At 37.2% G+C, this 13,586-nt stretch overlaps 1 protein-coding gene across 1 annotated transcript in view; it reads right to left on the bottom strand.

Annotated features, from left to right (window-relative positions):
- Positions 1 to 11,257: 11,257 nt before the first annotated feature.
- The window catches only part of LOC114468322 (NXPE family member 3-like), a 64,252-nt gene continuing 61,923 nt past the window's right edge, over positions 11,258 to 13,586 (bottom strand). The window contains exons 6-7 of the mRNA XM_028455152.1: positions 13,328 to 13,531; positions 11,258 to 12,595 (exon numbers count right to left, since the gene is read on the bottom strand). Coding sequence (XP_028310953.1) covers positions 12,045 to 12,595; positions 13,328 to 13,531 — 755 coding nt within the window. The 3' untranslated portion in view covers positions 11,258 to 12,044. The remainder of the gene's footprint in view (positions 12,596 to 13,327; positions 13,532 to 13,586) is intronic.

Raw genomic sequence — 13,586 nt, 5'->3', positions numbered from 1 at the left:
CCTATCACCTTTCCTTGCACCTGTGGCTAACTACACGTTTTAAATCCCTGGTAAGATAACTATACTAACAAAAACACTATTCTGGAAGAAAATAGAGATTTCATTTGTGTGGGGAAAGATTTGTTTAACTGCCAACATGACAGCTTAATATGTTGCAAGAAATTAGCAATTAGCACGTGTTGACCGACATGATCATGTGTAATTAAATTCAAGTTATTTTTGTAGCCCTTCAAATACATCAACTTAAAATTATTTTGTTTACATAGCATTATTCAATATAATGTTTACTGGATATAATTTTACGCACAGTATTGTCTTCATTGAAAATATTTTTTTTTTCGGCTCTGGAAGGACTTTAATCCAGGCGAGAGTAGACAAAATGGCTCCTTTAAGAGTAAAGGTTGCAGACCACTGAGATAGGAGGTATAAACCTGAGGTTTATTCCATAAAGCGGGTTATGTTCAAACTCTGAGTATGTTCAGGCTCAAATGATGAAACTCTGAGTATCTCATTCCAAAAAGCGAGGTATGTTTATCTCTGAGTATGTTACCATGGCAACATTGTCCATGAACTAAACCTGGTCACTGAGGTTTTATCAAAGAAACCCTGGGTTTCTACCTGGCTCCGCCCACCTGAACACTTTAATAAACCTTAACACTTTTCTCTGAAACACATTAGTGACATCACACACCACAGACGTGTTCACATCATTACTAATGTTGTGTTGATTTATGTTTTTTTTGTTTTTTGTGATAACAGTAGTTTTCTTTCTAACATTGTAGATGTAGATCATTTAGTGAAACACACTGAGAGGTTGATCTACATTAAAACATCTACTGACGTCTGTAGTAAAGTTCACTGAATATAAACCTGATCATTTAAATTAATCCACTTTTAAGGCTTAATTGTTGTTTTATATTGTTATACAGTTAAATCTGTAGATCATATGTCTATGAAGTTATGATGTCACAGTGAAGTGTGACGCTGCTCTTGTAAGTAACGAGTTGTGGGTTCGTGTCCTGCTTCAGTGTTTTTTAATGACATATTTTAGGACGTATAGATGACTCTGGTGATAATATTACATTAAAAATCAATATAAATGATTAGATATGAAGCATCAGTCACTGTGTTTATATCCAGTGTAACAGGAGGACTCTCTATGCAGACATCCTATGATGCTGACACGTCTCCTCAGACACATTTTATTATTATTATTCACCACTCGTCACGTCACTGAAACAATAAAGTGATGAAGTGATCATAAAGTGTTATTAATTACAGGTGATTTAATCACTATAATCACTGAAGACTGAACACACCTTTAGAACAGGATCATATTCATCAAACACAGGCTTATTTCACCCATTACGGTGAATAAATCACTATTTTCCGTTTGGTTGCCATGGCAGCTCGATTAAATCTCTGATCCATTGATGATGGCTTTTTGTCGCGCGCGTGCATGTCAGTAACCCAAGGTTTACATACTCAGGGTTTATTAACCCACTTCATACCAGCTGTAATGGAATCAGATAAACAGAGTTTATGGATAGACTCAGAGTTTGTTAAACCTCCTTTATGGAACACACCTCTGGTCATGTTTGAGTAATATTTTTAATGCTAGAGTAAGTAAGGTAGTAAACATTATGTGCTGTCTATGTAATACATTGTAAGTTAAAGTCACTGTTATTTCCTGTTCGGATCGTGTCTAAGTGAGTTTGTATGTTTTGACCTAACCCTGTTGCCGTAGTAGTTGAAAGTGGCAACCTTGAAAAGCCTACGGCCTACTAGTTTCTAAGATAAGATAAAGCTTGAAAAAACATATGTTTGTGAGTATGTGTACCGTTTGATTACGCTCTTAAGGCTGTGTTTTGTGAAAGCTAAACGGTGTGTTATATAAATCACAGCCGATCGCGGTAAATGTTAGCATTAGCATATACATGCATTTTCCCATAAACGTTAGCATCAAGCTAGCAGACTTTTTATATGGTGGTATTTTCTGTTTATGAAAATACTAATATGTAATTGTATTTTCAGTTTACAGTGTTTCCTGACTAAAGACTAAGCGGATCTTCTGAATCTCAGTTTTCTTGGGACCTGTTGTTTATCTGCCCAGCTGTGGTGGAGGGGGCAGAATACATTAAATACATTTTCATTATTGTACAAATCGTTTTTTTTTTTTTTTTTAAGAGATTCACTAAGGTATGTATGGAAGCCCGTTTCTGCCACTAAAAAAAAAAAAATCACCAAGGAAAGTCATAATTATGAGTTAGAAAGTCATAATTATGAGATACTTAAACACATTCACAGCAGCTTGTTCATGTGGTGAGCTGACACTGAGAGATGGCTGATAAGACTATCGAAGACTACTTTAGACGGGGCTTTACAAATGATAAAATACTTTGTTTGCTTGCAAATAGAAATATGCAGAGTAAATGCACCCTTGAAAACATACTGAGGTGTATTGACTGCTTCACATGTGTAGGAATATAAATCATCTAAGTTGAACTTTGACTGAGATACTAGCCTCAGCATTGAGGTCAGAAGGTTTGCTTCCCTCTGTGAAGTGCAAATGTGGACCAAGGGGGGTCACTTTCCCCTTCCTGGCCAAACAAAGGAACAGTAGAATCAAAGAACAGCTTCGTTCCTGTTATCACCTCTTTGTTACATTACGATCAAAAGTAAACAATCAGTCAATGTTTACTTGATAAGTTTTCAAACTCTGGGCCCCGACCCCCTGCGGAGCCCAGAGGATTTTATCACCCCTAAAAGTCACTCAGGATGTTGGAAGAATACCAGCTGTTTGTTTCCCCCTCAGATGAGATCAAAGAAATTGTATTTGTTTGAAAGTATTCATTCTATGCAATATACCTCTTCACTTCAAGCTGAGTATAAGATGTCAACAGATGGTTTTAAACATAGGGGGTTTGTGACCCCAGCCAGTTATCTCTGTAACTCCACTGTTGGATGTTGATTAACTTGTGAACCCTGAAAGGTTCTTGTTCCCAGGTTGGTTCCTCCTCCATTTGTTGAGGTGTGAATGTTTTTGGTTTTCTTTCTTTGTTCTAAGGCTAAAGCCTTAGACTCCTCCCATTGGTTCTCCAGTTTCCTGTCATATCAAATATGCCTTTTTTGGCTGGGATTCTTCAGAGTAAATCTGACCTCGGCTGCTCTCACAGGGTTTTTGTCTTTCCCCTGTTCTTTAGATTCTGCATGTGTTAATAAACTTTGTATTATTATGTGAGCCAGTTTCATCTACGATCCTTTTTCATCCTCCACATCATCACCTGGGAAAACACAACAATACTCAGCAAAAAGAGGCTCTGGCATTGAAAGGATAAAAGTGATGTGGCTGAAGGAGCTCAGTTTATTGAACAACAAATGGAGATTTCTGGTCAGTGCCATGGGTACAGATGGATGTACCAAAAATGTTTCTATCTCATGATTATGACTTTGTTTCTCAGAATTATGACTTTCCTTGGTGATTTTTTTTTTTTTTTTTTTTTTAGTGGCGGAAACGGGCTTCCATACTAAGGCCATATTTGTCACTGTTAATGAAATGCTGATATTGAGTTGTTTCTTGTATTTTGTCCAGTTTATAATGTAATAATCAAAATCGTGATCTACAGTATCCAACATTAACAGCGACACGACTTACAAAACCCAAACTGGCTATTTTAACAAAAAGATATTAATTCTTGCAGGGTTGTTGCATCATACTACATACATTTTAGCCAAACACATGAAGCAAGCGATTTGGGAAATTAAATGTGGAATGTGTTTATAATTATTTGTTTTGTAGTTAATGGATAACTGTTCTCAACTACTTGTTTAGATACATGTTAGACAAGTTGGTAATTCATTACTTAGATTGATGTCGTTCTAGTATTGTTTAGTGCAAATTTTTAATACTTTTCAAGTTTAAACTTTAAATTTATGATAGACAAACAAATTCTACCATGTCAGACAAAATGCATAATGGTCAGAATGTGGTATGTTGTTTGTAAAATCAGTATATCCCTGTTTGCAAGTGCAACCATTTTCACGTTTGGAAAGATTCAACAATTTAAGTTTAGGAAATAAATATATAAGTACTTTGGCTTCATTATTTTGAACAAGCAATATTTTTTCTATTCACAGAAATCAACAAGTGTCCAGTGCATGAAGTGGAAATATAAGTTTTGTGCATTCTCCTCTCATGGGCAAGGAAGAATACTCCAACCTTATAAAGAGGATTACAGACATCATCAGAGGTGTTCAGGTCTGTATTTATGAAGACTGTTTGAACACATTTCAAACCCAACTACAACTTAAAATCCATTTGAGAGCACATGTAAAAAAAGATCACAAAATTCTGACCAAGTTATGCTGTGATTTGTGTACATACTCAGAGCCAAGAAACATGAACAAATACTTTGCTCATTTCAAGACTAATTTGAGGAACAAGGATACAGTTGTTGTCTGTCTGCTTCAGTTAATCACAAAGTTGTCACCAAAGACCTGCTGGAGACCTTTCTGGGTGGACTCCATGCCTTGGTGCCCAGTCTCCTACAACTGTACAAAGCAGCTGCTGCATCGGGCAGGAAGTTGGCCCTGAGCAACATTCTGGATTGTCTTAAAAGGAGGTACAGTATGTACTGTGTAGATAAATATTTCCTAAGTACTAAGATTAGGATTCTAGTTTGTGTGTTGTATTCACCTACTATTACTTCCTTTTGTAGGACACAAATCAAAACCAAAGAACAGCTGAGCTACTTGGTCTCCCTCACTACCTTTCAGATGATTCCTCCAAGGTCATCAAGATTTGTGATGTAAGACACTGCAGTTACACAGTTTATAGTACATTCTTTAGATTTGGTTTTAAATGTGGCTGAGGCACATTTATCATGTTTATGAGTGTTATTATCATACCAAAAGCAATAATAATTGTACATAGGAATCACCCAATAATCATTTGTGTACCCTTCGTTCTTTGCTTATTCAGTTTTAAAACCAAATCAAAATAACAGATAAACAGATTATTTAGTTTTACTGACTTAAAACCAAAACAGAAACACATAAAAACCAAGCAAGCAGCATTTTTCTGTTTTAAAATGTAATCTTGTTATATTTGTGAAATATTTCGATATTTACGGGGAACCTAAGACAAGAGCTTCATGTTTTAAGATCACCACACAGAGAGGACCGACAGACGGACGTTTACTCTGCTGAACTTTTTTTTTTTTTAAATGTCTAATCTGAGTCAATGTCATTCACTACCTGTCAGAGCTGTGTGCTGGCCCCTCCTACAGGTGATCAGCTGACCTCTGAGTAACAGTCTAACACCTTAACGCTTTCAGCCCAGTCATCATTAGCAGCCACACACGCTCCAACACAATGATCACCGCGACCGACCGGTGTGGTGCCCCTGTGTTTGTGTCGCAGGGTGATTGTACCGGGAGGCGGCGGGTTTGGTGATTGATGTATTAGGAAATGGGCTTCACTTATAGAGGCTTTAATACCAAAGCGCTTTCCACTGAGTCACATTTACCTGTTACACATTCACAGCCTGTTTTATGATCAGATGGAGACAAAGACATTAGGCCTGATGTGCGTTTATCAGTATATTGCATAGTATAGTTTATATCTTCCTTCATCACTTCTTAACACACCCTCAGTTAAGAATTCAGCGGACTGTGTGTCTATATTAAAGTTTATTTTTTTCCAGTATCTTCACTGTTGAATAATTTCCGTCTTACATGATACTGTTGGTCTAATAATGTTTAAAAAATATATTTTCTTTCTTGTGTGGTGGTGAGAGCAGCCTTTTCTTGTCAAGCTGAGGGGAATCCCTGGTGCTGATCTAATTTAAATATGATTTGCATATGTAAATATGTGCCCTCCCATCCACGCTGTTTCAGATGTTTAAAAGATTGGTGCGTGGATCCAGTCCTATGGACAGATTTAAAAATCTGAATTTTTATGAGCGTACGCCTGTCTCTGGATTGAGGACCGTGGTCCAGGACCTAGGTCCTCATGTACAAAGACTTGCATATAAAATGGCGTGAAAAAAGCGTATGACTCAATCCAGAGACAGGAGTACGCTCATAAAAATTCAGATGTTTAAATCTGAGTACGACTGGATCCACGCACCAATCTTTTAAACATCTGAATCAGCGTGGATGTGAGCACACGTGTCCCCTCCCTGTTCACGCCCACATTTACATATGTAAATTATATTGAAATGAGATCGTCACTGGGGTTCCCCTCGGCGTCATCAGACCAAGCTGCTCTCACCACCAGTAACAAAGAAAAGTTTTTAAATGTTTTAAAACATTGTGTGTTAAGAGGTGGGAAACGGATTAAGAGAGAAAATGCTGCTACTACTAATAATAATCTCAAAATATGACGTTCTGATCGCACACATCAGGCTTAATGTTTGTCTCTGTCTCTCTCATCATCAAACAGGCTGTGGATGGATGTGTAACAGGTAAATGTGACTCAGTGGAAATCGTTTTGATATTAAAGCCTCTATAATTGAAGTCCTTTTTGCAGCACGTCAATCGCCAAACCCTCCAACCTCCGCCCGGTACCATCCTGCCCACGACACACAAACAGGCATGCACCCACCCACAGGTCTGTGGGTCACACTTTGTTTTGGAGTGTGTGCGAGGCTGCTAATGATGGCTGGACTGAAAGCGTTAAAGTGTTCAGATGTGTCTGTTACTCAGAGAATGTCAGGAAATCTCAGCTCACAAAGCTTCAAGTGAGTTGTGTTTGACAGGTAGTGAACAACATTGACTCAGAAAAAACAAACTGTAACTCACTAGAAATGTGTAAATGATACAGGACAACAGAGGTTCATGTGTGAAACATCAACTGTGTAGAAACGTACGTACGCCACCTCAGGACTTGACATGAAAGACCGCATCTTTCCACGCTCACTATCTGAACATCAGGATTTTGCCGTGGACTTTGACATACGCACGTTTTTGGGCGTACGTACCTTTTGTACATGAGGTCTCTGGGGAAGGAAACCAGGTGCAGTGGACTTAAAGGGGACACATCATGTTAAATCCACTTTTTTAGCCCTTAAATGCATTTTGATGTATATTTAGATTGTGTAGAAGCACAGAAAAGTTCAAATTAGTCTCTTCAGGTGCTCCGTTGATATCATTATATTCTGTTTTGATCATATTTTTCAATCTCTTTAGATTTTTCTATTCTCTATTACGTTTTTTGAACAATAACATCACAGTATTTGCAGCAGAACTGCCAAATTAGTTCATCAACTCCAGGTCCAACACTTCGAGCAATCCGCCATTTTTATTTCTGGCTTTTATTTTGTAGTCCAAGCTCCAGGATGCAGAAGTTACGAGAGGATAAGTCTAAATGTTGGGTTGTTGGATGTAGTAACCCACACGCTTCATTACACCGTCTCCCAGCATCAGAACCTTTTCAAAGTGTCTGGTTGAGTTTTATTTTTTATAGAAATGTACCACATCTGTGGATAAGGTCATTTTTGTGTGTGTGAAGCACTTCAATGATGACTGCTTCATCAACCTCCACCAGTATAAAGAAGGATTTACAGAAAGACTTTGTCTGATTGAGGGTTCAATTCCTTCTATCTTTGGAGACGATGAACAGAGCACTTCGGTAAGCTGTAAATAACGCTAAAAAGTGTGATGATAAGACGTCCCTGTCATTGTTTTGTTAGCATTAGCATTAGCACCGTCTTCATATGTTAGCGCTGTGTGCTCGTTTTAGATCCTTGATGATATGGCCTACGTGATTTAGTTTAAGTCTAAAGTTTTCATTAGTCATTTCATTTTGACGTTTTTGTCTTTGAAAAAACTGTATTAAAATGCATTTTGTGACGTTAGCTTGGCGCTAGTGTTAGCTCAGCGCTTGTGTTAGCTCACTTGTTAGGGTTCTGCAGGTTCATCATCTTCATTTTCATGTCGCTCCACTGGGTCAGACTCTGGCTGGAACATGTAAGGCTGGATGGACAAGTCTAACGTTGTTGACATTTTGTAAATAACGTGTGAATAAAAAGTTTATGCTCCGCTACATAGCTGTATCTCTTCTATCAAACTACAAAAATGGCCGAGAAGGGTGGAGTTGAACCTGGAGAGGGGGCGGGGTATGAAGTGTCTCATTTGCATTTAAAGAGACAGCACCAAAACGAGTTGCTCTCAGAAACACATCAGAAAAGGGGTAGAAAAGGGGTGGAGCTATAATAATGAGGAATTCAGACCCAAGCATTGCAGTTCTGCTTTATATAGACCACAACTGTATGATTTATATGTAAAAAGGAAGGATTTAAAACCATGATATGTCTCCTTTAAGCGCTCGCTCTAATTTCCCTGTAAATATCCAAATATCACACAAACAGAATATTTTTATTCATTTTTTTAAGAAAAACACTCGTTTGGTTTTCAATTTTTTTTTTTTTTTTTTTGTATTTCTGTTTTGGTTCTTAAACAGTAAAAAAAAAAATAATGACTTTTTTTGTTCTGATTTGGTTTTAAAATGGAATAACCTAAGAACGAAGGGTACACAGATTAATAATGTAATTTTCATCATAATGTTCATTCATTTCAAATCCAATCTTCAGGTTCATGACGAAACCCTCGACATGATAATGGCAGGGATGGAAGTTGGACATCTGATTGGACATGAAGGCCCTCTGCCTGGTGCATTTCCTGTGGAAGTCTTTAACGTGGCTATGGCAGCAGAGGAAACGATCATCCTACATGACATCAGAGATGTGCCCACTGGCTTTGCCATGCTACTGGGAGCCTTCTACTGTCTTAATCTTGAGTACCCGCAAAATATGAGGAACACCTTTGAGTTCCTTCAGAAGGTCATCATGAGCACAGTCCATGGACTAAGAAATAAACCGCTTAAATATTGTCACAATATTCAGCATTTTTCTTTATATGAATAATGAAGCTGTTGTACAACCCAAAGTTTGATGTTTTACAAATAAATGTATTTTTGGACAAATGCAAGTATTCTGTGTTCTATCATGTACCATATGTTATAACAAATTAGAAATTTAAATCATCTTAACTTGAAATAGGAAGGTGTATAAACGTTTTAAAACTCAAAACTGTAAGTTATAATAACGCATAAATGTGTATGCATGTATTGGTGATGTATAATATTTTTTTTGTTTTAACTGGCATTATTTAAAACAATAAGTAATTAACAGTTTTGTTATACAGATAATGTGTAATGATTTTTTGTTTTACCTCAAATTATTAAGTTGAGACAGCGAGTGATAAAATGTTATATCAACTTTGACAACTTCTAAAACAAAGTTGTGTCAACGACAACAATGCAGTACAATCAACTTTTTAAACTTTAATTTCAGAGTTGAAACAAAGATAAACCTCAAGTTTAGTTAACATGTGTTTTTAAGGCAGCAGGTGAACTTTCATTTGCTAGTTTAACTGACATGAAATGTCTTACAGAGTAGGACATTTATTTTCCTCTATAAACAAGAAGGGTTGTTCACAGACTTAGTCGTCCTCAAACTCATGGTGACATTCATCATGTCCCTCATCGTCTCCTTCTGAAGCGCTTATGGTTCACAGTAGACAATTAAAGCATGACATGACAACTGTAGCACAACTAGCATGTGGTTGATGAAGCCTTGGAACATTTATTCTATCTTTGCCCACAAACTAAAAGCTTTTAGTGTGACTCACTAAAAATCAACATTATTTATACTTTTGAATGATATTCGCTGTGTTGTCAGACACTTTCTGTATCCACGGACCAATCAGATCATTCATTCATACATTATACACTGTGGTGACGCTGACAGCCTCAGCAGGAACATACAGTTGTGCTGCTATACACAAAGTGTGGGGGTCCTTTCTCACCCCTGTCACAGGAGCGTGCACGTAGCCAGGCTGACATCACCTGGGTTAAGTGAGTGAGTTGATATCTCAGTTCATAGTGCAGCTGCTCTCTGACAGAGAATGTTTGGTTGGTGAAACCTGCTAACGGAGATAAATCCAGGATATACGTATCCAGCTTTGTAGTACAAGGCAAGTCAAGGCAAGGCAAATGTATTTGTATAGCGCATTTCATACTCAAGGCAACTCAATGTGCTTTACATGATAAAACATTCAATTGTTTAAAATCAGTAAAATCATTTAAAATCATCAGTAAAATCAATTTAAATCATCAGTAAAATCATCATGACATCATCAACATGACCATAAATCTCTCTCAATCATATACAGTAGAGAAAAAAAGTTCCTTTAACTTTGATTTAAAAATGTTCACATGTGATGCTGACTTCAGCTCTGCTGCAGTTTGTTCCACTTCTTTGCAGCATAACAACTAAACACAGCATCACCATGGTTACTGTGAGCTCTGGGCTCCACTATCTGACCTGTGTCCATAGATCTCAGAGACCTGCTGGGTTCATACCTGACTAACATCTCACTGATGTATTCTGGACCAAACCCATTCACACATTTATAACCAGCAGCAGAACTTTACAGTCTCCTCTGAGGCTGACTGGGAGCCAGTGTAATGTGTTCTGACCTCTTTGTTCTGGTTCAGACCTGAGCTGCAGCGTTCTGAACCAGCTGTAGATGTTTGATGAAGACCATTACAATAGTCCAGTCTGCTGGAGATAAAAGCATGGACCAGTTTCTCCTGATCTTTCTGAGTCATTAAACCTTTCACTCTGGAGATGTTCTTTAGGTGGTAGAAGATGTTTTTGTGATAGATTTGATCTGATGCTGAATGTAAGATCTGAGTCAATCAGAACACCAAGGTTTTTGACTTGGTCTTTATCTTCTAAAGATCCAGACTCAGATACTTGCTGACAGCAGTCCTCTTTTCATTGTTACCAAAGACAATCACCTCCATCTTGTCATGGTTTAGTTGAAGGAAGTTTTCACTCATCCATCAGTTTACTTTTTCTAAACAGTCACACAACACCTCAATGGGACCATAGTCATCTGGGTTCAGTGATAGATATAGTTGTGTATCATCTGCGTAGCTCTGATAATCAACCTTACAGTTGTGTAAAATGTGTCCTAAAGGAAGCATATAAAGGCTAAACAGAAGAGGTCCAAGAACAGATCCCTGAGGAACCCCACAGGACATTGGTAATCTGTCAGATTCAAAGTTTACAATGTTTACAAAATAACTTTGATCCTCCAAGTAGAACTTAAACCATTACTTTAACATTTAGTCCAACCCATGTTTACAATCTGTGCAACAACATTATATGATCTACAGTGTCAAATGCAGACTTAGATCCAATAGAATGAGAACAAATACTTTTCCTGAATCAGTGTTCAACCTTATGTCATTGATCATTTATATTCCACTTTGAAACTCTTATTGTGAAAATATTGCATATTTTGTGTTTTCCCTAGAAACAAAGTGTTCCTATGACAAAAAAGGCCTAAAAAAATATATATATATATATATATATATATATTTAAATCTTTATATCTATGGTTATATCTAAAGTAGATGAATAGATTGTGTTGAAAAAAAAAATATATATATATTTTTATATATATATTCTTTTAACTATTATTTGAGTGAGACCATTTCTGGTCCCTAGTGGTTTATGTGTGAGTTTTTTTAATGGTACCTTGAGTGTTTAAGTGAGTTTAAAACACTACATCCCCTGGGGTGTTCTAATATGACTGCAGTCTTGGCTTTCTTGTTGGTGATGTGTATTAAAGCATTTAACATGTGATATTAAAAGTTTATAGTCCTTTTTCAATAAATAATTGATTCCAGCAAGATGCATATGTGTGAACTATAGGTTAAACAAGAGGCTCTGTAACTGACCCCTGGCTCACTTATTTGGAATCTTAAACACTGTTTTATTTGGATGTAGTTTGGACTTGTTTCTCCTATGTTCAGACTGTCAATTTTATGTGTTTAAGACAACTCATCCCTGCAGTTACCTGTAGTCTCCACTGGGCATCAGGATTCCTGCACTTTTTCCTTCTGTCAATGTTCCAATCTCTTTGTTGCTCACTTTGTCTATATTTTTCCAAAGTAGTAAAATCATACATCTACTTGTGTTTGGGGCATATGTAGGATAACAGAACATTTATCATATTCTTAATGATTGGAGGAGCTGGGTGCAGATTGTGTTGTAGGCGGTGAGCTAGAGTCATCTCCCAGGCATCCACTAGATCTACATTCATGCCTTTAAACACCTCCCTGAGTGCTCTATCACGCTGTAGCGCGTACCAGTCACCATTATTTATAGCCCCATTAACATCATAAGATTTAAGGTTTCCAGTTCTTATCACCACCAAAGTATCTGGAGCTCTTGCCAACAGTCTCAGCACTGCACTACGGATACTCAATAAACGCCGTATGTAGAATTCCATTGGAAAATTTCCAAAGTGTGCCCAGACAGTAAAAGCAATAACAGTGTTGGAACCTCCATGAATGTTGTCCAGTTCATTGGCAATGTAACGCAACTGACTAATTGGGATAGGTCGAATCCGAATAGGAAGACCATGACAGTGGTATGTGAGCAGGATGTTGTTCTTATAGTCCAGGGACACATATGGACTGGACCTCTCTGGAGTGTGAAGGTTAAACTCCTTGAGATCTAAAAGCAATACAGCAAGAAAACAATGAAGATAAGTCTGAACATTTTTTCTGTTAAATTTGAGGAAACAAGTGCATCTGAAAAGTATTCACAGCAGATCACATGAACATTTTGTGATGATAAAGCCTTTAAAATTTTCCCAGACATTCTTTTTTCTTTCTTAAAATACTTTTTCAATTTGACATTTTTTAGAAAACATATACATAAATATTCAAAAAGTTTGCTCAATGCTTTGATACATTTTTGGAAACAATGAAAGTCTTCTTGAAAATGATGCATTGAGCTTCTCTGGGCAGGTTCACTCATTCCTTTTTGAGGGAAATTTAGAAATGGGAAAGTTAGATGGGAAGCTGCTGTAAATCCTGTTTCAGAAGTTTACAATTCCTTTGACTCAATATGCCGTCTGTGCTCTCACAGGCCACTGTGGGAACTTTTATATAAGAATGCATGCTCTTCCAAATTATAACTAAACACTTTACATTCCCAGAGTTGAACCCAAAATAAGCTGGAAATATTTCATGCAGGACTGGTGGAAAAACGATGAAGCTAAGCTCAAAATTATGCCTTAGTTATTATGCCTTTTTAAATTGTAAATATGGGGTTTTCTGTGTAAAATGTTTAGGTCAAAAACTAAGTATTTCATATTTGAAATAATGGCTGTCACACAACAAAATGTGGAACAAGTGTTGTGCTGTGAAAACTTTGTGAATGGTTTATCCAGTGACAACCTACCTGGGAGTGCTTTGTTGAGGTATTCAAACCACTGCCTGATGGTGGAATCTCCATAAAAATGGACCACTTTCCCACTTAGACACTGAATGATGGATTGGGTATCAAACTGGTAAACTTGTGTACCACCAAGAGATTTCCAAACTCCCTTGTAGTAGAATCCAGAGGGTCGAAACTTTACTTTAGTGCTATTCATCATTACTTGACCTGAAAAAGAGTAACAAAGAGAGATACAACAACTCAAACATTACCAAAAAATTAT

This window comes from Gouania willdenowi, chromosome 8 (assembly GCF_900634775.1).
Source record: "Gouania willdenowi chromosome 8, fGouWil2.1, whole genome shotgun sequence".
NCBI classification, from domain to species: domain Eukaryota; kingdom Metazoa; phylum Chordata; class Actinopteri; order Blenniiformes; family Gobiesocidae; genus Gouania; species Gouania willdenowi.
This window is presented reverse-complemented; position numbering and strand designations above follow the sequence as displayed.